The 25,324-nt window shown below is 31.1% G+C and overlaps 6 protein-coding genes across 12 annotated transcripts in view; 3 read left to right on the top strand and 3 right to left on the bottom strand.

Annotated features, from left to right (window-relative positions):
* The first annotated feature begins 17 nt into the window (after positions 1-17).
* Positions 18-2,208, top strand: LOC125049943 (dehydrogenase/reductase SDR family member 4). Its single transcript, XM_047649487.1, has 6 exons — positions 18-542; positions 609-786; positions 926-1,003; positions 1,266-1,412; positions 1,733-1,867; positions 1,979-2,208. The coding sequence occupies exons 1-6, from the start codon at positions 421-423 to the stop codon at positions 2,147-2,149; spliced, it is 831 nt and encodes a 276-aa protein (XP_047505443.1). The 5' UTR covers positions 18-420; the 3' UTR covers positions 2,150-2,208.
* A 28-nt stretch (positions 2,209-2,236) lies between these two features.
* On the bottom strand, positions 2,237-4,153 carry LOC125049940 (protein ecdysoneless homolog). Of its 2 annotated transcripts, XM_047649485.1 has the most exons (4): positions 3,842-4,153; positions 3,552-3,751; positions 3,287-3,487; positions 2,877-3,063 (listed from the first exon to the last, which is right to left on the bottom strand). In XM_047649485.1, the coding sequence occupies exons 1-4, from the start codon at positions 4,041-4,043 to the stop codon at positions 3,025-3,027; spliced, it is 642 nt and encodes a 213-aa protein (XP_047505441.1). In that variant the 5' UTR covers positions 4,044-4,153; the 3' UTR covers positions 2,877-3,024. The 2 variants fall into 2 exon arrangements, with proteins under 2 accessions (XP_047505440.1, XP_047505441.1); XM_047649484.1 differs by having other exon boundaries at positions 2,237-3,487; positions 3,842-4,152.
* Positions 4,154-4,233: 80 nt separating this feature from the next.
* LOC125049939 (xylosyltransferase oxt) lies at positions 4,234-9,782 on the top strand. Of its 2 annotated transcripts, none has more exons than XM_047649482.1 (4): positions 4,234-4,921; positions 5,178-5,320; positions 6,668-6,825; positions 7,086-9,782. In XM_047649482.1, exons 1-4 carry the CDS (start codon positions 4,332-4,334, stop codon positions 8,892-8,894), a joined length of 2,700 nt encoding a protein of 899 aa, XP_047505438.1. In that variant the 5' UTR covers positions 4,234-4,331; the 3' UTR covers positions 8,895-9,782. The 2 variants fall into 2 exon arrangements, with proteins under 2 accessions (XP_047505438.1, XP_047505439.1); XM_047649483.1 differs by lacking the exon at positions 4,234-4,921 and adding an exon at positions 5,030-5,052.
* A 705-nt stretch (positions 9,783-10,487) lies between these two features.
* LOC125049942 (ubiquitin domain-containing protein UBFD1-like) lies at positions 10,488-12,589 on the bottom strand. The gene is made up of 6 exons (XM_047649486.1): positions 12,434-12,589; positions 11,877-12,319; positions 11,626-11,751; positions 11,265-11,406; positions 11,141-11,187; positions 10,488-11,076 (listed from the first exon to the last, which is right to left on the bottom strand). Exons 1-6 carry the CDS (start codon positions 12,444-12,446, stop codon positions 10,966-10,968), a joined length of 882 nt encoding a protein of 293 aa, XP_047505442.1. The 5' UTR covers positions 12,447-12,589; the 3' UTR covers positions 10,488-10,965.
* A 201-nt stretch (positions 12,590-12,790) lies between these two features.
* On the top strand, positions 12,791-20,656 carry LOC125049965 (paramyosin). Its single transcript, XM_047649522.1, has 11 exons — positions 12,791-13,955; positions 14,539-14,690; positions 15,057-15,229; positions 15,533-15,793; positions 16,398-16,591; positions 17,040-17,146; positions 18,521-18,646; positions 18,882-19,019; positions 19,270-19,379; positions 19,499-19,976; positions 20,295-20,656. Exons 1-11 carry the CDS (start codon positions 12,962-12,964, stop codon positions 20,406-20,408), a joined length of 2,847 nt encoding a protein of 948 aa, XP_047505478.1. The 5' UTR covers positions 12,791-12,961; the 3' UTR covers positions 20,409-20,656.
* An 847-nt stretch (positions 20,657-21,503) lies between these two features.
* Positions 21,504-25,324, bottom strand: part of LOC125049384 (rab11 family-interacting protein 4) — a 62,782-nt gene continuing 58,961 nt past the window's right edge. For 3 of the 5 annotated variants that reach the window (XM_047648619.1, XM_047648615.1, XM_047648617.1), the window contains 2 exons: positions 24,407-24,448; positions 21,504-23,183 (listed from right to left, as the gene is read on the bottom strand). In XM_047648619.1, the coding sequence (XP_047504575.1) occupies positions 23,046-23,183; positions 24,407-24,448 (180 nt within the window). In that variant the 3' untranslated portion in view covers positions 21,504-23,045. Of the gene's footprint in view, positions 23,184-24,122; positions 24,175-24,340; positions 24,449-25,324 lie in introns of those variants that run through there. The other 2 variants (XM_047648618.1, XM_047648616.1) reach the window with 2 other exon arrangements.

The raw sequence follows: 25,324 nt of genomic DNA, 5'->3' as shown, positions 1-25,324 counted from the left end.
ATAATCTCTATAAAATCGAGTTTTGACTGTCATCATTCGAATCAAGTGTTTCGTCACTTTCGTGGTCATCTCTAGTAAGTTTGTAAATATCGAAATATTACTAGTTACAGTTTAGTTACTGTTTTCGAACAAAAAACGGCTATGAAGTATGAACTATGAACATTGAACTGTGGTGTGTGACTGGTCACAAATATTAACATTCACTAGAGTAAATTTTCATTTTTTATAATAATTTGATAGGTACCTAATAGTTCCTAAGTAGACACGTAAATATATTTTTAATAAAACTAATCTGATTTTAACGAGATAAGAAGTTGAGCATTCTAATAGACTAGGTACCTAACCACTTTAGCTGGACTTTGAACTCCATATTATTTTATAATCATTATCCAAATCGAGGTAGTATTTTAGAAACGAAGAATGCTTAGAAACACATTTATTAAGAAAGTGCCTTTAATATTAGCTCAGCATGTAAATACAAAAAGTTTTCATAGTTCAAGATTAAAAGGAAAAGTTGCCATTATTACAGCCTCTACAGATGGGTAAGTTATAATATCTAAAGCTTTATTAAAACACAATGCAGCTACAAATAATGAATATTTCCTCAGAATTGGATATGCCATAGCAAAACGTCTTGGAAATGAAGGTGCTTCAATTATAATTAGTAGCCGGAAGGAGGAAAATGTGAAAAAAGCAACAGATGAACTTCGCAGAGATGGTATTCAAGTTGAAGGTGTGGTTTGCCATGTTGGAAATGAAGATCAAAGAAAACAATTGTTTGAAACGGTCTGCTCAACAGTAATTAATGAAATATTTAGTTTGAAGAATTTTACAATTTAAAAAACCTGTATTTTTTTAAAATGTAAAGACAGGTTTATTTAAATATTTATACACTTCACATAGGTAATTTTTCTTTTATATGCAGGCTAAAAGCAAGTTTGGTGGACTAGATATTTTAGTATCAAATGCAGCAGTCAACCCCTCTGTGGCTGACACATTAGAGGTAACATTAACTTCTTTAGTATCAATCAAGAAAGCACACAGTTAAAAAATTATAACCAATTCAATAATCATTATTGATAATTAAATTTAAATTATTGAATAATGTAGAATATAATTTTTTTTTTTAAATAATGTCTCGAATGGCTTTAAGAAAGTTAAGTATTCATATTTTATAAATTACATAGTTACAGTTGTAGCTCCACTGATTATTATTATTAAGCCAACTACTACTTTATGTTGTACTTGTATATTTTGTGTTTTAGACTGAAGAGAAGGCTTGGGACAAAATATTTGAAATAAATGTAAAGTGTTCTTGGTTATTGGCTAAAGAAGCTTACCCAGAATTGATTAAACGGGGTGGAGGCAGCATTGTTTTCATATCATCAATTGCTGCTTATCAACCTATGCAGGTATGTACATTAGTTTGTATAATGAAGTATGTGATTTTGTGTCACGACCTCTGAAACTAACTAATTTAAAAATTCTATGTAGTGGAAATAGTGAGTATTATTGTCCTTTTCACATAATGGCATGTGTTCTTAATATTATATTTTTTTTGTTAGAAACGTTTGGATCATACATGATTTAATTTATGCTAATTGGCATATTAAAAATTATATTTTACTAGAGTGTGGGAACATTGGACCAAGTTTTATTCAAGGGAATCCATTTTGTCACTTTTTTGTTGTATCTGCTTCATTTTGTCACTAATTGCAAAATATTCTTTTAGCCTTTAGGTGTGTACAGTGTAAGTAAAACGGCTCTGGTGGGACTTACAAAAGCAATTTCTAATGAAGTTGTAAGGGAAAACATTAGAGTAAATTGTGTGGCACCAGGCGTTGTTGCTACAAAATTCGCTTCTGCAGTGAGTACATTTTTTAATGCTGTGCTAAATATATTTTTGTATCTAGTATGCAATTTTATCTCACTTTTACAAGACTAAGCTACTAAAATTACAAAATAATTTTGATTACAGATAACATCAACTGACTTAGGAAAAGAAACGTCTTTATCAATAGTACCCATGAAAAGATTTGGAAAACCTGATGAAATAGCCGGTGCTGTTGCCTACTTGGTCTCAGATGATGCTAGCTATATGACGGGAGAAACCCTTGTTGTTGCTGGTGGTACTCATTGCAGATTATAGTTCAAATGAAATTATAAGAATAGAATATTTTATTTTCATAAAACTATATTTTTATCTAAGGGGATATTTTTATATAAGGGGATATTTTTATTCATCATCATCAGAATCTAATAAATCTGTTTTATTAATGCCTATTGTTTTCAGTATGTTACTTGATGGTCCAGACAATCCTTCTTCTTTTATACTTTGTATTAAGTTATTTTTAACTGTATGATGGTCTGATTTAGGCAAATATGACAAAACAGAACACAGCTCTTTATCAACTTGTTGACTAACTTCATCATCCATGTCACTATACTCACTATCATCACTTAATTCTATAGTGTCATTTGATGTTACAATATTTAAATATTTATCTAAACATTTTGTAAATTGATCAGGATCAAATTCTATTTTATTATCTTCAGAATGTTCAATAGATTTTTCAATTCCTTCAAAATCAGAATTCTTCTTTAAAAAGTCTGTTAAAGCTGATGTAATATTCTGAGCTGAATTAATAGTTTTATCTTTATCTGTAGTATTAGCTCCAAATCTGCTTGTTAATACATCATCTAATTGATCAGGAGAAATGTTTAGCCAATTATCATCATCTTCAGTAAGTTCAAAATCACCCAGTGAAAGCTGCTGTTTTATATTATAAAAGGAGTCTTCTGTTTTAATTTTACATATTTCATTATAAATATGTTTATTCATTGGACATTCCATTGTAAGGAAATTTGTTTTAGCCTTTTCCAAAAGTTCCTTATACTCTTGAGAACCTTCAATGTTATTTCTAAAATACCCCATGTTTGTTAAACCATTTAGAAACTTTTTATATTCAGGAGAGAGAAAAATATCCTGGGTAGACTGATTCATTATCAGTTCATAACCACATGTTAACTTATAACCAAGCACCTTTTTCTTTTCATCTTGAGCTGTTAAATAATGTTTATTTACATTCTTTCGCAGACTAGCATGGAGCAGCATTGCATATAAAAATTTAGTGAATGTAATTGAAACATCAATACAATCTGTATAGTTAACTTCTTTGCAAATTTTTGCTTCAAACATGTCATAATTACAGTAAGTGTTAACTATTGAAGAAATAAGTGAAGGTTTTAATTTCAATACGGTAGCAATCTCTTTTGGTAAACTTACAATTGCTGTGTGAATAGTGTCTTGTATTTTCTCAGGATAGCCACTAATTCTCTTTTGAATTGCGTTTTGTATTTCACAGCTTGCTTTAGTGTTCTCACAATTATCTATTAATATTTTAACAGCACTACAAATATCCAGATCATCTTCTAAGCTGATCAAGTGAGGATTAATTAAATGAATACAATTTTGAGACAAAAAAACCTGAAACGAAAAATATAATTAAAAAACTTATATTTTAAAATTTTGTTTGTGTCTTAAAACTTACTCTATTGTCAGCATTATCAGGCTTCAACCAACATGGTAGACAATTTGCAGCTTCAATTAAAAGAAAACAACCATCCCCATCTTCCATGTGGACTATCAAGTCCTCATAGAGTTTAGTTAATTCATAAACCAAATAAACTATGAACCATTCATCTTCGATGTTGTCACCAAAACATGTTAAACTTATTAAATACTCAATATCTGTAATAAGAAATATATTTAATTAGGGACATTTTGGAATTGGTATATTAATATATGTATTGCTTCCCATATTATGATAGAAATATCTACTTATTTTGTTTTCTTCTATTTGCAATGGGACATCAATCTTAAATTCATCTCTATTCCACAAATACCCGTTTGATATTTTATTTATTGTAACGTTCAAATCGTTGCATAGATATTCCCACTCTTGTTTACAATACTTGTTGCGGGAATAAAACCGACACTGGATGGTGTCATCAAAGTTAAGTTCTTTTCCTTTGCGTACCATTTCTATTATTTTGTTAATTATATACTTATAAAAGTTTTTTTAAGTACACAATACACATCGAGTTTTAACATTTATTGCTCGGCACGCCAAATCCAATACGTTTTTGACATACGAAAGTCAGCACTCAGCTGTCGTCTGTCGTCTAGCTGTGAGTATAAATGTATCTAAAGATTATTGTAGCAATGGACCATTGTCCATTGATTGTCATATATATGTCAAATGTCAATCGTCATGTATATGTTTGAGGTTAAAAATAAAAACATTTAGAAATAATTAAATAAACTTAAAATGGTATTAAATATAAGAAGGATATTGTACAAGTACGCTAAGTGCCTGATTATTACTGTTCTAACTATATTCTTTGCTCAGATATTAATATCGATAAATTATTTTCCTTCTATTCATGAGAATAAATTTTTACGAAGAAGTAGCCACAATTCCCTTCATTTAAACAACTTAGCTGAAGTTTCTGCAAGAAGAATCAACCCAGGTATAAGTGACGATGAAGATTTATCTCCGAGAAACCATCAAAACAAAGCTGTACTAAGAAAGGAAGAATTAGACTTCATTCCTATATGTGAGGTGAAAAGCCGGGAAGCTATTTCAGCTATTCACCGAGCTAAATCTCAGTTTTGTAAGCAACTTATTGTAAATAAAACATGTCTTATTCAAGATGGTAATTTTTATCCACAAGAATTGAATAATTATTGCAAATTGAATGCCAAGATATTTGGGCGACATATAGGTTGCTATTTGGATGAAAAAAAACTGAGATTGTTATCAAGCTTTTATGGTAATTATGCAAATCTGAACTCTCCACTATACTGCTTAGATATATGTGTTCAAGCTGGATTTCCCTATGCCGGTGTCCAATATGGGTGAGTGTTTTCTTAATGTTTAAAGTATTCTTAAATTGAGATGAATTAAATTATTTACCTTATTTTTACATTTAATTTAACTTTCAGCTCTATATTGCCCAGTCAGAAAAAATAGACCTGTTTTATTATTGGTTAGTGAGTTGGTAATGCACTTATTTAAAATGATTAAATAAACAGATATATAAATGTGGTTATTCAAGTTTATGAGACATCAGATTTTATAGAAAATAGATATTGTATATTGTATTATTTGTAGAACGGAGTGTTTTTGTGGAGAGGAATCTCCTCCTGAAACTTCTAAAATACCTGATAAATCATGTGACATGAAATGTCCTGGGGATATTAGCCAAGTCTGTGGTGGTTACTTTACTATGAATGTTTATGAAACTGGCCTGCATAGTAAGTATTACATAACATTATTTAAATACCTTTGGGTTCATTGGTTGTATAAAGAAAAACCTGACTTCGGGAAAGCAGAAAAGGGCTGTTGTTTAAAAAAACAACAAAATTATTAAATAACAAAACTAATTATGTCATACACATATTTCACTTTTAAACAATCCTGTATTTGTAGAAAGTATGATAAGTACAGTTGGGGATAAATTATTTTCTTTTAATCAATGAATATAACGGTTTTATATTCAAGATGAATAGAATTGTATGGTATAAGTTGAGGTTGGTATACAATTAATAATTTAATTTATGAACGTTCTACCGACATAGACTCGGAAAGACTTGGAAAATAATGAAAAAGTTAATAAGACTGTTTAAATTGACAGACGGGCTGGACTGTCTTCTCAAACAGTCCCTAAATAATAATTTATTATCATACGTTATTTTACATTTATTTATTTCCGTAATATATTTTAAAAACAGTTTGTAACATTTCACGAACATAGAGAGCATAGTTTTTTTTGAAATTGGAGAAAACCTTTCAACAGTACCAACCGTAAATTCTAGTTCCAGCTAGCTAAATAAATATTTATGTCCATAAATTACATCACACTTTTATTTAATCTTAACGTCGCAATTCAATAAGACAAAAATATATTATATCAAAGTCACACTCACAGCTATTTTAGGTAATGTACGTATCTATCCAAGGTAAAATTTCCTCGGCATTGACTTTATAATATCGTAATCACAAACGTTATAAACGTATAATTTTTACATTATATGTATGTATCTCACTGCCTGTTTTAAATAGGTAGATAAAGAAAAATTGGCAATTGGTTGCTGTCTTTGATCAAAAATATCTTAATCGCAAATTTTTTGATGCTTTCAGTTATGATAGTTCTCAGTTATTTACAATGAATTTGGATTTTTACACCAATATGCTAATTGTATGTTTGATTTTACGTCAGTTTCAAATGATGTAGGAGTAATACAATAAATACGTAATTTGTTTTACTTTACATTTTTACAAAACAAAATTAAATCTTTGTCTCTTAAATTAAACATTTATTTCCTTTGATGCACGTTAACTAAATTTTTTCTAGGATTCATTTCAGATCCGAATTACGTTAAATATAAATCTGATTGAAATGGTTATAACTCAATTTAGTCATTATTAATTTTCAGTTAGTTATAAAAAAAAATTTAAATTGTAAAACTGTGCCTATGTTTTATAGGTATGGAATAATGGCAATTCACTTATTCATTTCAATTTTGAATTTTTTTTAACGAAGACTTACTTCATTAAACTTATGAATACAATAACAAACAATATGTGATCTTTTTTTACAGAATTTATTCCACAGACTCCGGAAATAAAAAATCAAGATGGAAAATCAATAAGAATAGTATTTCTATTAACTTTAAATGGAAGAGCCCTGAGACAAGTATATCGATTAATAAATACCTTGTACAGAAAAAATCACTATTTTTATATTCATATTGACAAAGTAAGTAAATTATGTGTTGTTAGTTCAAACTCATAGGGTTTTTTCTATTAATAACAACACAAAAAGGGACAGTTGTATAAGACACTCGTTGTTTATTTTGATGATCACTTTCTAACATGTGTCATATGCTATTTATAGCTAGGTAAAAGGCCCTTGTAAAATGTTGTTATCTATCCTTTTCTAAAGCTTTCATTTTAAAAGTAATTTTATTTAATGTTTAACTAAATTTTTTTTGTAAATTTTTTGTTATAATCTTACAGAGGCAGGACCACCTGCATCGCAAGCTATCATCCCTTGAAAAGCAGTTTCCAAATATAAGATTGGCTCCAGTTAGATTCTCAACAATTTGGGGTGGTGCTTCATTACTTAAGATGCTGCTTAATTGTATGAAGGATTTTATTGATTTGGGTTGGGAGTGGGATTACGTTATTAATTTAAGTGAAAGTGACTTTCCTATAAAATCTTTGGAAGAACTTGAAAACTTTTTATCAGCCAATAAGGGTCTGAACTTTGTAAAGTCCCATGGACGTGAAGTTCAAAGGTTTATTAAAAAACAAGGTCTCGATAAAACGTTTCTTGAGTGCGAAACACATATGTGGAGAATAGGTGAACGGAAACTACCCCGTGGTATTACAATTGATGGTGGTAGTGACTGGGTGGCTTTATCCCCTGACTTTGTTTCATACATTATTGAAGGTAAACAAGATCTACTTAAAGGTTTGGAAATAATATTTGAACATACGCTTTTACCAGCAGAATCATTTTTTCACACTGTTTTGAGAAATTCAAAGTTTTGTAATACATATGTGGATAATAATTTACACGTAACCAATTGGAAGCGAAAATTGGGATGTAAATGTCAATATAAACACGTGGTTGACTGGTGTGGATGTTCACCAAATGATTTTAGAACGGAGGATTGGGCAAAAATTCAAAATACTTTAAATAGGCAGTTATTTTTCGCCCGTAAATTTGAGCCCATCATAAATCAAGAAATTATAACAAGAGTTGAACAATTTATAGGAGTTAATGATCATTATTTGATTAACAATTTAGAAGCCTATTGGCAAAGCATTTATGATACAAATGATTTAACTGCAAGTACTGACGATACAGTTTTGTCACACGCGGGGAGTATTATTCGTCAGAATTCAAAAATCTTAGCTACAGAAGGTTGTGATATCAAATTGGGAGAAATATTAGAAATACATCTTTATAAGTATGCAGATGTATACAAAGGAAATTTAATTTTACACAAAGCAGTGTTAAATAATGGTTTAAATGTTGTTATTGAAACATGGTACAAGCCTAAACATCACTTAGAGTTGAACTTTAATAGTCCAATCGTAGATTACATAAAAACGTTTAGAGTAGGCTCCGACTATGACCAAAAAGAAATGATTTTTAGAAATTTTGGTGGGATCTTAGGTCCTTTCTCTGATCCAGTTTTATTATATCAATTCTCTTCACATAAGCAAAGTGGAAATTTAACAGTTTTATGGCTGGATCCTGCAGGAATGTTAGCTGATGTTAATATTATCAGCAGGGATGAAAATAACCTTACGAATTTTATTAAACCTAATATTAGACACCCTCTTCTACCAGGAGTTTGGAAAGTAGGGCTATTTGAGCAAACAACTTTGGTAGCTGTAACAAAGTTTCTTATAACACCATTAGAATATTTTTCCGGAAAAGAAGTATCACATCAAGAAGTTGGCTTGATTCATAGTGGTTCACAAAATTCGTATAGAAATTTAACAAATATCAAACCACTGAAATTCGTACCTGCTAAAGAAGAGTCACTTCTGTTGAAAGAAGTTTCAAACTCCAACATTAAACGAATTGGTAATGATTTGCGCGAATGGATTGATATATTAAATATCGAATTTTATAGCATTTTGGGTTCTTGTATAAATGACTCTAAAAATACGCAAGAGTCGGAAAAAGTCCTTTGTGGAAATTATCATTTTAATCCATGCGCAGTGACAGAGTGGAGTTCTCTCTCCCCTGACCCTAAGGGCACCGTCGGCAAATTAGATATACACACGGGTCGGTTAAAAAGAGTATGACAAAGGGATTTTCTTCATAAGTTGAATTATGTGTTATAAAAGGGCTAGAACAGTCAGTACCTATTGATAAACCTGCACATGTCAGCAGCTAGCAGTATGGCAGCTTTAAATTATAACTTTAAAATCACAAAGTTCCCTATTTGGGTTAATATTCTTAGTCATTAAGACTAGTCATCATTTTAAATATCGGGTATTTTCCTCTTTTTATCCTATTTCTGTGATTTACATCATTGTGTAGGTAGAGCGAGATATAAACATCCCAGAAAATAGTTGACTTTTGGGCGCAATGTTTTTATCTGTTACACAGTATTAAATATCACTTTACTGATTACTTAGCAATAATATTATTCTACGATATTGATGATTAGCGTATGAAACCTGATGTTCAACTGTTAACGTGTGTCGATATTCTAAAGGTCGAATTAAGTAAGTGCATCCTATTTCACCGCACCTTGCTGATAGTTGTGAAACGTTCGGTTTCCTTATTAGTTTATTCTTTCTATTTTATCTTATTACAATAATTAACCGCTTTAAAATGTGACGAGGAACATGGTTGCCGGCGCTTACAAACATATTGTAAAAAACCTTAGAGATTAAATTGAGTAACGAAGAGTTAATTACCACTTCTTCTCGACCGTTCTACGCTCTTGATAGAACTTTTTTTACTGATGTTCGTAAGTGCACATTAAGACACCTACATGAATAAATTATATTTTTATTTTTAAATAGTTGCCTTTTCAGGAGAGCGATGTTTTACCTAGACACTTAAGTAATCAGAATAGGTAACCAACGTGGCTATATTATAGCAAACTAATGTTATATTTTAATATCTTGTTCATGCTCAAAGACTGATCTTTATTAAGATGTAATAAATTATATATTATAGAATTTTGAATTTTTTTTCTTTCTTTTTTTTGTTTTTAAACAATAATCAAACATTCAAAAATAGAATGCAATAATTTTTTTATGAAATCATGTTCGAAATTTACGTAGAAAGAACCTCTTTTGATTATATTTTGCGAGCAAGATGCTGGTTATAACAAAAATATTAAGATCTATATTCTAATTTGTGCAAACAGCATGCGTGAGGTCGTAAGATCGATTCCTGGCCGGACACCAATGGACTTTCTGTCTACGGGTAAAGGAAAACATTGAGGAAACCGGCATATCTAAAAAAAAAATTGACGACTTGTGTCAGACGGTAGGCTTATTACCTACTTGTCTATGAAATAAAAATTATCAAAGAAACGGATGCAGAGTACAATGTTCTAAAATACGGGCCTTAGTGTGAAACGTAAGACCATCGGCTCATTGCACCTATTCTCATGGGTATTTGAAATTTACATAACTATGTAAAAGTTAAGTATGTGATAAATATGAATTAATATAGAGATTCTTAATAGCATACATAATTTTGCTATTTATTTTTAGCTGGAATAGATTTTACAGAAAAGTGAGGGTAGCTCAGCTGCAAAGATCAAAAATGTGACCAGAATTGAAGGTGTTTAAAATCCTTTGCTATATTTATAAATTAAATTTTAAATATATTTAGTGTATATTGACAGTTTTACTTTATTTGAAATATAAACAAGGTTACCACCTGAAACATTTTATTTAATCTAATTCTATCAAAATTACAGTTAAGGATTGACATGAAGGTTGTTAAATTTCAATTAAAAAAATATTTTCCAAAGTTTATACTAAAATTAAATTAATTTAAACATTCATATCAATCCTTTCCTGAATACCAATATTGTAAAGAGATCAGAGATTGTAAAAAAAACATTGGGGTAATAAGCTCTCAAATAACTGATATTTCAGAAACAAATTTTTAAATATTACATTATTGATATTATAATAGAAAATTTAAACATGATAAAAAACATCTAGTATAGTGGCAATAATATTGACACTGTACGAAAGTAACAGGAGTTTCCTACCTAGCACAGAAAATAGTTGTATAGTAATAGACCAATGGCAAAGTGCTAGGGAAGAGTTTCACACATTTTATAAATTGTTATATTGCAATTACCCAAGGTAATTTTAAAGAAGTTGGCAGTGACATTATGACTTAGAAGAATTGCCAAACACCAAGTACTGCATCTTTGATAGCTTCAATGTATTGTGCAGGGACCCAATATATCCAATAGCGAGATGCTTCAGTAGGTCCCAGTTGAAGGCCCTTAAAACAAAGAAATATTAGTATATTATTAATTAAGTTGTCTATGTATTATAATAATGCTTACCATAATATGGTATTCTTCATGCTCTTTGATAGGTTCTGAAGTGATGCCTGAAAATTAAAACCATACTAGTATGATATTTTTATGACAACAGAGAGGATGATTAAGTAAGGCATAATTATCTTACTTTTAATAGATGTCATAGCAAGCTTTTCTGTTCTTTCCTTAGTGCCAATCCAAAGCTGGTCCTGTTCCGGTTTGAAAGTAAGTCTTACTTTGCCTCCATGCTTATTTAACATGCCACTTAAGGGTGTTGGTGGTAAAGGTTCCTGAAATAATACCACAATATTATATTATCAGTCCACAGGAAACTTATTACAAGGCAATAAAAATATCTTCTACTCATACTATTTGTATATCAGTACATTACAAAGAATAGATGATGATAAAGCAATAAATTTATTTGACTATTTTTAGAAATATATGACAAGCTTTAAATTTCTTGTACCAGAAAATCAACATTTAAGAAGGAACTAATACTACTTTACCTTAACACCTTTTAATCCAGCCATTACATCAGGAGGGATGCCCTTGTCCAGCACTTTTTGATGAAGTTTTTGCATACACAAAGGTTCTTTACTAGAGTGACTGCTATTTTTCTCTTCTAAGATTTCCTAAAGGGAAAATTGTCTTTCTATAGTATTTAATACTAATAACAAACAACTTATTAATAAATAAGGAACAATTGAATTGCATTAATATACAATGAAGTTTTTTTTCTAATAACTAAAATTTATACCTTTGGTGCACTTTTTACTGCTAAAATGTCATCCATCTTTGAACCAACCAACATTACTTTGCCTCCTTTAACAACTCCTGCTTTTCGTAATGTCATATCATCTTTAGCCATTCCTTTAATAATTAATTTTTGAGCAGATTGTGGCACTGCACATATTCTTTCCAGATGTGCTTTTAGTTCCAATACTGTGGCATCATATGCAAATGTGATGTCATGTTTGTTTTTATTAAAAATAACAGTAAATTCGATCTGTTCTGGTATATCGCATAGTTCAGTTTCTTGGGGTTTTTCTGACGTGCAGGGTGCGCTATCCACTGGTGCGATGGAGTTTAATTTATCACAATCAACACTGCTTTTGTTTTCTATACATGAGGCCTTTGAAGCTCCATTTGATACAACTGAATTTGGATCTCGATTTTCTGCTGTATCTCCCTTTTCTGATGCTAGTAAACAAAAAGGATGATTTAGCAAGATTCTAGAACAAAAGCCCCTTGTGTGATTTTAGATTTATACCATAAGTGCCGCTAAATTCGGGTAAATGCATATCTTATACTCACCAATATAATCCATAACTGATTCCTATATTAATTTTCACTAAATTCTTGTGCGGTAACCAATAATTTAATGAATTTTATATGGAGTTATTTTGAAAAATAATTAAAAATATACTGACCGCGGACCAATAATATGACTGGTTGAAATTAGCACATACCTAGTTCATACTTCAAAAAAGATTGACATCTGACAGCTGATACCATATTATATATTAAGTACAGAAAAAACAAAACCTACTGGGTCGGGGTTTTATATAAAATGTTTATATATATTTCATATAATTAAAAAAAAAGTGTCAAAAATAAACGTTTGTTATATTTTAAAACAAATAAATATGTCATATTGTTTTTTGTCTATCATTTTGCCATTGTTTCCATGGCAGCCACTTCAAAGTTTTTATAAACATTAGTTCTTTAATAATAAAGTCTGGTTTTATAATAAGTATTTTACTAATTATTTTGTGATTAATTAAGGTGTATGTACATCGAATTTGTAGAATTGTAATCCAAATAAGCGATTTAGTATTTACCATGAGTTTTAGTGCCGACGATCCGTTGGCGGGTATTTTAAGTGACGGAAGCGATGATAGTTTCTTTGATGATGATATTTTAAGTAAAAAGAAACCTGACAAAAAGAAAGATATCATAACTAACATTGAAAAAAAGAATACGTTATTCGACTTAGATGAACGGCAAAGAACTAAGCCCTCTGATAATACTTACACATCCAGTAAGATAAATAATAACGTAGAGTCACGAAAAACTTCATCAATAATTGAAAATAAATCTATATCTCCGGCGGCAATAAGGCGTTCGTTTTCTAAAGAGGAAATTAATTTAACAAAAGAAAAACCTAATACAACCTTACCGGATTACTTTCAATCTCCGATAAAGCCAAATGTTTCTAAAAAAATTGATTTATTAGGCGATTTAATCGAAGAGAAAAATATACCTAAGCCTTTAGAAAGGGGTAAGAGTTCACAATCTTTATTGGATGACATACTTGGAGGGGCTACTGTAAAAACACAAATATCAAGACCTGCTACATCAACGAAAAATCAAGATATTAATTTGAACTCGGTAATAGGAAAAAGTGAATCTAAACAAACATTCAATTCAAATATTGGTTCTAAGCCAACTTCATCAAAACAAGAGCTGAAACCAGATATCTCTAGAACGAGTAAACAGAAAAAGAAAAGTGACGATTGGCTAGGAATCTTTCAGGAATCGGAAGATACCATTAAGGAAGATTCCGATATGCCATCTTGGTTAACGGGAGATAAAACAAAAAAAGTTGAAAAAGAAATCAAACCTACTGAACCAGTCAAAGAAAGCATAGAAGAAACACACACTGAAACGAAAGAAATTAGTAATGTAGAAACACCACAACAAAAAATTTTAAACTTGGAGGTAAATGATGATTTGACAACAGAAGGATTTACGATGTGTTTGCAGCAGCAAGAAGCTCAGCTGCAGATTGCTCTTCAGTTAAAGGCACAGGATGATAAATTAGCAGCATTGCAAAGTAAGTAGAAAAAAAAGCGTGCGTACAAAGTACACATGTCAGAAGTGAAACTTCTTGGTAAATTAATTATTGAGCAATAATTAAGCGGTAGGTAACAGTTACGACATTTAAAACCCAACCCAAAATTAGTTGTTGTTATGTATGTATATAGAAATACCACCATAAATATGGACAATTACCAAATAATATAACAAATTCATTATTATCATAATAATTGCTAACTTATGTCCACATTTTCTAAAATAGTCAACTGGGTCTTAGCAAAAAATGTCTTGGTTCTGTACCCTTATAAAAAAGCAAAAACAACAAAAAAAAAAGGTAATTTAGTTACTTAAAAGAATAATAATGATATTGATATGTATTAAAAACACCATCGGTTTTCAAGTATGAATAATTGCACCACAATATTATACTAGCACATCTTTATTAAAGATAAAAAATCGACAAAGTCGCTGCAAATCTTCGTGACCAAGAAAAAAGTTTTACTTCAAAAATATTTAAATTTCAATTCAGAGTTTTTAAAACAGTTAAGAGCTGGTATTTTTGATTACGCGTCAATTTTTATCTTATTTTACCTTTTCAGTGCGTCAGAAGGAAACACAAAAAGTGCAGCGTGAAACAGCAATGGTTCATCATCAGCAGTTAGATGCAATGCTGCGTCGACAAGCTGAGCATCGCCGACAGATGCAAACCATTATTGCCTCCCATCAAGATAGGATTACGCAAAGGATAAAGGTTTAAAGGAAATATGAAAATACGTCAACACCGTTAGCTTTAACAGTTTGTTACAGCAAAAAACAACCAGCGATTCCTAGGCTGGTTGGCCTACACTTGTTACGCTTTTTTTCTTTCTAAAATACACACCAATACATTGAATCACCGAAATCAAAGTAAATAAACGATTTTAATTGCCTAATTCAATGCGTATAGGATATATAGGTTGGTATAGAGTCCATTCCCGTCAAGTTAAGAAACGCGTTGTAAGGTAAAACACTTTTCCATAATTAATAATTATTAGTAAAACAGACAGGATTTGTAACTTGAGACAATTTGTATTCATACAAAAGTGATTACATACTTTTATGACTAAAATTATTTCAGGCACTGTTAGTCAATACCGATAACGTCGCGGTGGGTGTGGTTGACGAGGAAGTAGACCCGACAGAAACTAAAGAAAGCCCTTACACGAGAGAAAAGAAACAATTGCTTCAATTAGTTGAGTCACTACAGCAGAATCATGATAAAGAAATTGATTTAATGGAAACTTCCTATAGGTTTGTGTAAAGTTCTTCTGACCATAAATTTTTATTGATGACTCAGCTGAGGTCGGCGGCAAAAGAATTTTAATTTGTTTGAATTTTCCGAGGAAATTAATACTACAGTTTCGGGAAAAGTTTTGGGCGCTTATGAGTATATAATATCTTATAAGAGTTATATAAAGTAACATTAGAACTATGGGACTTAGATACCGAATTGTCTTAAAATATCAATAAAAGAGACACAAAATATGTCTGCCTGTCACGAGACATGGCCAGTTTAAAAATTCATAGCTAAAAATAGTACAATTTGCATTATAGGCGACAATTAGATTTTTTGGAAGTTTCTTATAACCAAGCTGAAGAACGAATGAAAGATGAGGCAGACAAGCTGGTAAAATTTTATACTGAAAAGATATCGTGGTTGGACGACCATCACCAAATGTACAAAAAAATGACAGAAGAGAATTTAAACTCTATTATGGAACGGCATAAGGCCGAAAATGACGTACTAAGACAACAACACCTTGACAATATTAAAGTTTTACAGGAGCATCATGCATCTCTTTTGGAGAATATCAAGTAAGAATACAATATTTAATTAGAATTTAAGTAGAGTCATATATTGCCAACCATACTAGTCAGCCAGGGAGCTTTTTACTAGTGGTTTATTTCATTAGGGTTTCTGAATTTGATGTCAGAAAAATACCTACAATTTATTCGGCCGCTAACGATATATTATACAACTTCTCAGCTTAGACGATAGGACTTCGACCCAGTTAGTGCTTAGACTAGTATAGTACCCCCTTCAACTGTTTATTTTCACGAACATACACTTTATTTTAATTTGATTATAGTCTATTCCACTAGAAGGAGAATGTACGTTAATTCCATAATTTTACGTTTTCACCTCTCAACCCTAATACGTTTTTACGCTGGAAAAAGTGTAGTTTAGCTGTTGTACTTTTACAGCAGTCGTGGTCAGAGATTTTCTCGCACAACTGAAAGAAAATAATACCAACAATCTTGGTAAAGATGTTATAAAAGACGAATACAATATTTAAAATACTACAGCAATTAGTAATAAGTTAATTTATGGTCTCAGAATGTAACAGCCAGATAATTTTGTACTATAATCGCTAATACAATCAAACGCTATTAATGAAATTATATCTGGCAATTCCAGACACGCAGTAAAACAGGAGCAAGTTCTCATTAAGGACTCAGCAGAATTTTCATTAGACTTACAAGGGCTGGTGGTAGATGTTAAAGATAATAATGATAAATGTCAGCAGCTGTTCAGTAAAATGGACGCGTTGGTGAAAGAGACTCAAAGAGATAATGAGAGAAGTCTGCAGATAAGAGAGAAACATATTACGGGTATTTTGACTATGTACAGAAAAATATTCAGTTTGATATCTATATCGGTAATATTATTAAGTTTGTTTTGTTTGGTTCAACGCACTTCGGGAACTACCGATTGACACATTGTCTTGTGTTGAATATACCATTTATTGAAGAGGGCTTTATGCTATATAATTTCACTACGAGTGAATAAGGACAGGTAGTTTTTTTTACGTTCAAAACAATTGTAATTTCTATGTCACAAATAAACGCCAACACAAGAATTTAATGAAAAAAATGGTCCATCGTTAAATAGTCACAATTTTGTGTTTTACGATTAAGGTTCTGTTACGAAAATTATTGTTTATAATAAAACAGTAGAATAGCGGAAACCGACACAAAAGTAATGGCCGATATTGATAATTTAACATCTCATTAAATGGATTCCTTCATTAAAAGTTTATCTTTAAATAATATTTTTCAGATATCATTGATCAGCTGAAAAAAGATCGAGAGGACTTTGAGAAGGAAAAAATGGAAAGTAAAGATATTGTGATAATGCTTGAAAGCCGACTCCGACAGATGACTACAGTAAGCATCTTAGTCTTACTTAAAAACATTGACGTTACAAGTCTCAGTCGTGGCCACAGATTTTTAGAGACACTTTAGCTTTCTGTATCTGTTTCGTGATCATTTGTTCTACGCTAATCAGCTGGTGGCCCTCAAGTCTCCTTCTACCTCTGGAGTTAATAATGGTTTCCAATATTTTGGAGAACAAGTTAGATAAATCTATTCGGCGATAGTTGGACGGATCAGAGCGATTGCCTTTTTTAGGGATCGGATGTATTGAAGCACTTAGGGACTATGCTGAGCGAGTACAGATACCGGAAAAGGCGTTAAGACCGGAGCGAACTCAGGACCACGATTGAGGGGATGCCATCAGGCTCGCTCGACTTATGGATGTCCAAGGATGATAAAGCTTTGCAGATAGCACGTTGCCGGAATATCATTTCAGGCATCATAGTATCACACCGCAATAAAGTCGGTGGTTCCTTCCCTTGGTTATCCAAGGTGGAGTTCGACGCAGAGAGACAGCCTAGAAGATCGGCCTACTCCTTCGCAGTATGGGCCAGTGAGTCATCCTACCTGTGCAATGGTGGAATGGCGAGCTGACAGAAATTCTCTTGGACAGCTTTGGCAAGAGACCAGAAGGCCCACCTTCAGAGACGCAACCGAAGGTGGGCCAATTTCTGGCGAGAAATCCGGCAACGTGCTGTGACTTAGCGACTTTCTTTTTGAAGGACCTGGAGGCTGAGTTGAATTCTTTTTTACGTTCACCGATAGTCGCATCACATGATGTCGCCGCTTCTGCCCAGGCTTTAAAGCATTCTCGCTTACGACGCAAGCCCGCCTAGCAAGAACCCCTAAACCCAGGCTGGGACTTGCCACCAACCCGCACCGCAGACAATGGCACAAAAAGTTTCATAACCTGCAGGATCGCCTCGGCGACACAGTCAGCAACGGCATTTGAGTACCCGACGAAAAGCAAATAGTTCAGTCACTAATATGAATTGCCATTATTCGAGTACTATAATTTAAGATACATTAAGTTTGTTTTATTGTATTCAAAAGTAGTACACGACATCCAAGGGAGTGAAGCCCTCCTCCAAATTCTATCACTTGTCTCTCACCTTTCCCTGCTCTCTTTTTATTGCAACTTCCCAGGATTCTGGTGGGTTGGTCTTGTATATAAATACTTATATTAAAATAATAAGTAACAGTAACCAGTACTGTAATTTTCCTAAAAATCTTAACATTTATCTTTCAAAAACTAAAGGTCAGATTCAGAATCGTAACAGTAAAGAAAAAGTATGACTTCCCTCATATACGTATTGGATTTTAACATACAAAAGTCCTACTTAGCGTTAAGTCTCTGAGAGTGACTGCGGTGTTTATTGAAAACAGATGATGGAAGAGGAGACAGCGTCTCTTCGACAGAAAAAGATGGAGTTTGAATTCGAGAAAGCAACGTTTAGTAAACAGACTGAATTCGCCAAAAATGTGCTTAAGAAACAAGATGAAGAGGTTAAGGTATGATAAAAAAATTCGTTTTAATTGAATAAGCTTCTAGCAGCCAATTATAGAGCGGTATTTTATTCTAGAACCAGTGTAGCGATTTGATTCCCACATTTTTTTTTCTATTCAAACTTCAAAGGCAAAATTGAAGGGGCATTTTTTAATCCCGCAATACACAATATTTTCCTTATAATACAAATTTTATTATACATTTTCGTAGATGGCTAAATAAAAACATTTGAACTTACAGATGTTAAAAGATGAAATACAGAAGGAATATCAAGAGAAGATAGCGAGGGTAGATGAAGAGAGGGCTAAAATTATGAAGGAGTCGGGATTGGTTGCCAAAGAAAAGGCCTCCATACAAAGTCTAAAATTGGAAATAGAGGTAGTTTAGATTTTTTGTTAAATGGGTTAGAATATTGTAAATGACAAAATTTGTTCGTTCCTAAAAAGGAACAAGTCTAAATTTAAAATGATTTAATTTAGATATATTTAAAAAAATTGACTTACCTAACTGTAAATAATTCTTATAATATATATGTTGTCGGTTCTTTGTTTGTTACAAAGAATAAATTTAAAAAAAATTATACGGAATTTAATGAAAACGTTTGAGTAAAAAAATTATAAAATTTCAGAAAACTAAAGCAGAGTTGGATGCTCGTCTACAAGAAGTAACCGAGGAGAGGTCAAAACTAAACGCCGAAAAACAAGCGATATATATCGAAGAGCAGAGAATAACCGCCAAGTAAGTTTATTCTTCTTCTAGGCAATGCCGCTCTATATTGAAATCAAAGTATTTTGTATTATTTTTCTTAAATTCTTTTGATATATTTTACCATACGTCTGATTTTTTTTTCTCATTAGGAATCGAGATTTGGATCTCTTAGCGAAATCGGCTATCGAAAAACAATCGCAAGCAGATAAAAAACTATCGGAGGCCAATTTCATTCAGCAAAAATACGAAGATCGCATTCATAGGATTCAAGAACATGTTGTGTCATTAAATTTAAGAGAAAAACAAATTGCGAAGGAAAAAGTAGCTTTATCAAGGGAAAGATTGAGTTTGCACAATGAAAGGAAACAGTTGGATGAAAAGCAATGTTCTTTATGTCGTACTAATGTTCAGTCTCTGCCGGTTCATACGGAGTTTGGGATTTCGAGAGAATTTAGTCATATGAGTTTTGTTCCCAAAGATTTTTCTATGAGTAGAGATTTTAATTTAAGCAGGGATTATGGTAGAATCAACGATATAGAAACGGAAATGTCTAATTTTAATAATGAAGATAGACAAGATGGGGATATCGCAGAGGATGTCCAAGGGCATGGATCGAATCGGTATAAGGTAAAAAATATTCTTGTATGTGATTTGAATTCATACTTTTCGTATCAAAACCTATTATTTTTTAAAGAAAATACATATAAATATGAACAATATTTTACCAATTTTGATAAATGATAATTAGAAATGTAGATTTAGACTTTTCATGTATTGCAAAAATTCAGTTTTTCGTTGTTATTTTACTGTATTAAAATCGTTTTGTGTGATTGTGTTGAAACATTTTTTATATTAACAAAACGGATTGTTCGAGAGAGCTCGACTATGGTTAAATTATATTAGTCAAACAGTAGTTACTTCATAAAAATATATTTTACTTTTCAGAGTTACATGGATCCAAAGTTAATGATGCTTCGCTTGGATGTTCAAAAAGTGATTAATAATTTACAACAAAGTAAAAAAAATCAAGAGTTAACTGTCGATCAGGACAATGGATAATTTGAAGAATCGACTTTTACTTAACTAAACTAATAAAATTACATATAATGATTTTTATATTGCACAATATCCCGTAAATCAGGTTGTCAAATTGTCAGTTTCTAAAGCGTTGTAATCAGGGCTCATATAAGAATTTTCATAAGCTTTAAAGATATGTAATTTGTATCAACTCGTATATCGTGTATAAGATTATTGATTTTACTGCTCTTGAAATAAACGTATAACAAATACTCATATTTTTTTCAATTGAATACAAAAAAAATCATGTGTCCAATTCACACGTGGTAGAAGTGAAACCTTCAAAAACTAAGTTTTTATAATTAAAATATGTAAATTAGACTTTTTCTCTATCTAAATGTAGGATCTTTTCTTTAAAAAAATATATATTTTAATGTTAAATTTTTATTTAGAACTTTAATATCAATCTTTAATTTGGTAAAAAAAAAAATAATAAAAGTTTGAAATTAATTCACAAGATCCAACGTGGGAGAAAATGAGATAGGAAGCATTATACAGTGTATAAACTTTTAATTAAGTGTAGTACGAAGTTTTCACTTCAAAAAGTTTCTATAACTAATGATTTGTAAATAAAATTGATAAATAATCTAATTTTATAATTAAACTACTTACTTGACTTACTTATTTAATTTTCATCAAATCTGTTTATTTTTATTTCAGAAAATGTTCAAATACACACTAATTTAAAGTTTATACACTGTATAATGCCTCCTATCTCACTCTCTCCCACGCCAAATCCTATTAATTTATGTGTCTGTCTCTTTTTACTGTCGCTTTTTCCGTTGCATCCGGTTTGAAATCACAACGATTCTAAAGAAGTTTCACTTCAAAAAAATATTTAATTTTTTGTAAAGACTAAGGCGACGATTGGTAAGAGACAAAGACAGTGCTGAGTGTGATTAAAGTATACGAAAAACGTTCAATTCGTTTTTGATGTACGCTGTGCCGTTAACTTTAATGGTTTATAAATGTTCAGAATAACTTTTTGGGGCATAGTTACAAAAGCAGAGGTATGTATGCAAAATTTAACTGTCATTAGTCATTTCTCGCATGAGTTTTGGTTAAATAAAAGATACATAATTTAAAATTCTTTTATTTCGATATATGGTTATTTTCATTACTTCACAAATGTTATCAAAATGTACAGAAATGCCTAGAAGCTATCTTACATATTAACATACACGTCTAACAAATTTATTTTAAAGACTATCGAATAAAATAAAATTTAGGAATACAATTCGAAATGGCTTCAATTATAAATAATTAAATATTTTATTTCACAATTAGAATTACTCTCAGCTTAAGAGTTATTTGCACCAATGTCTACCACAGTCTTGAATTAAAATGATGTAATAAACTTTATGGACGGCTTGGCCTTGTATCTCCAGATCTAATACTACAAAAATAATTTTCCTTACAACTAAAGCACTAATAAAGCATTTCTATGAGATGTTATCGGTTCGCTATTGCATATACCCTAATGCTATACAATATTTACATGTTTGATATATCGCGTATTGTGGCACTTGTTAACGCCTTTTTAATTGGAAATTAAGTAGCAATTAAATCACACCGATTAAGCTGATTAACAATTAGGGAACTAAGATAAAATAAAAGATTTATATAAAGAATCACTTTTATAACAATTCTAATTTATTTAAAAATCATGAATTACTATCGAAAGTCATAAAACGATAAGGACATGATAATATTTATATTTCATTATAGTATTCTTATATCACAGTAATAATAAGTATAAATATTTATTAAAATTTACACATAACATTACAGCTTTATTTTATTAGTTTTAACGGATCATACAAATAATATACGGCCAATGGAAAATATTTCTTGAAATTATAAATGGTTGTCTTGATAGTATTGTAATTTATTCACAAAATAATTTTTTTGTAGCGCGACGCGCTGCGTTGCGTTTCAATAAGCAGCAAAAGGATGCATTGTTCTAGGCCATAGGATAAACTCCACGACCATAATAGGCCTCAGATGGCCAATGAAACCTAAGAGTGACGTTGAAAACGAATAATAATACTATATATATAATGTACTATATAGTAGCGTGGTTGAATATAATTGTATGTGTATTGTTTGCAATAATACAATTCTCAACTGTAAACAAGAATCTCAATAATAAATAATAATGTTTGAAATATTAAATATTCTGTATTTAATTGTGATAGCTTATAGTGTCAATGTAGACGCATATAGGAAACTTACGTTTACAAGAAACATTTTAAGGTTAAGAGGCATTTTATAAACAGGTACACTATTATATTACTAGTATTGTTATTCGTAGCCGAGGTAAGTATAATTAATCCGTGGTGATAATGCGCTCCTGACTCAATTCAATTATTAAAATAAATAACGCCATGATATGTAGGCACGTCTCTAACGACATCATGAACTATGCATCATGAAAATGGTTTGAAATGGGAAATTAAGGTGAATAATTAAAAAGTTCTCATTTTAAAAAATGACTGAATGTCTCAATATAATATTTTAATCTAATTAATTTTATCAAGGACGTTGAACTGTCCTTCTGCGATGTAACTTATGTTATTTAAAATCTAAGGCACTACCATACTGGAAGATTTATCGGCGTTATGATTTAAAATCTGGTTTCTGACACTTGACTTCGAGGAGTTGTGGGTAATTTTCTACTATTGATAGCAGGATACCGTCAATGTAGTCTCGCAGTTGTACGTTCACGTCTTGCTGCTCTTTCAAAGCCTTTTGCAACTGTAAAAAAAAATTACAATATATCACTAAAAAGAATAATATATTGCGTCGGATTCGTGCTTCTTTTGGGAAAACAGGGTGATCATGCGATAGTATTAAAAGGAACACAAATATTACGAACAACTCCTTTATAAGCTAAAAAAACCAACCACCCTCATACATTCACGATCAAATCTAATTTTAGTTATTAACATTTATTTCGGATGAGAACCTACCTACCCATCTTTATTAAGTTATTTGCATTCATCGGTATTTTACAGGACATGCTTGTTATCGCGACTCATTTCAATAGCAGGAATAATAAATATCTAATTCTAAGAAGCAATTAAATAATTACTTTCGAAGTTTTGCCAACATTGACGGTAATGTAAGTCGAATAAGATTTAATCACGCCTTTTAGGCTTTGGTTTCAGAACGAAAACTCGAACCGACTTTAGACAACTATTAAATTACTTTCAGGGTCGAATTATAGCCAAGTTTTCGGAACGCATAAACACGATTCATAATATTCAATGAAGCTAGCTGTGATGCCAACTTTATTATAATTCTGTAGGTTTTGAATATTTTGAGTTTACTATCTTTATGAGTTTCCAGAATTGGTGGGCCCGATTCTTTGTTTCTTATGTTATCTGTAGATCATGATCCCTCCTCATTATAACACTTATTATAAAAGACTCAATTACCTTAGATACTGAGTCCGTCATCGGTAAAAGGGCAATTTTATCTATTATCTTTTTTATTTTGAAGCTTATACATTAAGTTACTCGGTTATTTTACAAACTAAAGTTCTTAGAAGTTTTAGCCAGATTTTAAGACAAATTTAAGTGCGAAGTAACTCTCATACCTTCAATGTCTATGACATTTGATAGATGTTGGAGTTTGCACTTGAACTTGCCTCTGTGAATTTATGCCTGTATTCGAGAATGTCATCTTTATTTTCTTTTCATGAAGTTTGACATATGACTTGTAAATAATTGGAATACGGGCCTAAAGGCCGATTTACATTATCTTAGTGTTTAGGAGAGTGATTTAGGATAGTACTTTAGTTGAAACATGTAAACGCTACTTGCTTTAGTAAACGCTACGCTAAAGAACTTGCCTTTCAAGTTGTACTAAAGCACTCTCCTAAACACTAAGATAATGTAAATTGGCCTTAAGCGTAAGTGATTAGTGGTTAGAAATCATGCAAAGTATGATACGTGCAGTTAGTGAAGATAGCGTACCTTTTCCAACTCTATGCTGTCAGACTGTTCGCTACCAACGAGCTGGAAAAACGCATATACGTCAATATTGCAAATTATATCCAGCTAAAAGCGAAGCGTGATTGGCTTAGAGTTGTCTTGAGCAGTTTTGTAGTAAGACGACAAATACTCTATTAATACTCCTTTATTCATAAAGAATATATCAGTCTAATTGCGCTGTTTTAACTGGCACTTTTCCGTCTCTTTTCATTACAGCGTAAACACAATTTCACAGAAAGAGATGAAAGAGTTACATGTTATGAGGGCAATTGGATTGATTTAGTTTTAATGATTTTAGGGTTAATCTCGGCTTTGTAATATGTTTTAAATGTTATATAATTATCAATTTATAAAAAGATTTTTTTTCAAATTTAACAACTTTATTTGACAGACTGCTTACTACTGCTGAGTTTAATTAAAGAGTCGGTAGTCGTCGAGTCGTCTATAATAAACATGTTTTAATAAAAAAAAATTGGTAATGGTTATGATGATGATTTTTAATTTAAGATCCAGAAAAATATGTGAAATGACGTTTAAAGGAGTCTGTGTATATGAAAATCAAATACATTATTTTCATAAAGTAATTTATAATAATAATTAGCATTCATAATAATGTTGATTTTCACACACAAAATCCGATGTTTTAAAATGCTGTAAAAAAATATGAAAAGTGATGAACATTTTAATCCAGAATAAGCTTACCTTTAAGTGAATCTTCATCGACTTTTTAATGTTTGTTATCAGTAAAATAAGATATTAAAATGTCGATCAATATTGGGATTCATATACCGAATAATCTGATTTTCAGTGCATTGAAGTGCAAGGAAGCAAAGCATTTCTATGCAAAGCGAACCAAGTTTTAGATAGCCAAAATTATTGGAAATTTTAATTATTTAAATC

This window comes from Pieris napi, chromosome 5 (assembly GCF_905475465.1).
Source record: "Pieris napi chromosome 5, ilPieNapi1.2, whole genome shotgun sequence".
In the NCBI taxonomy this organism is placed as follows: Eukaryota; Metazoa; Arthropoda; class Insecta; order Lepidoptera; family Pieridae; genus Pieris; species Pieris napi.
Note: the sequence above shows the minus strand (reverse complement) of the source record. Positions and strands in the feature narration are given on the sequence as shown.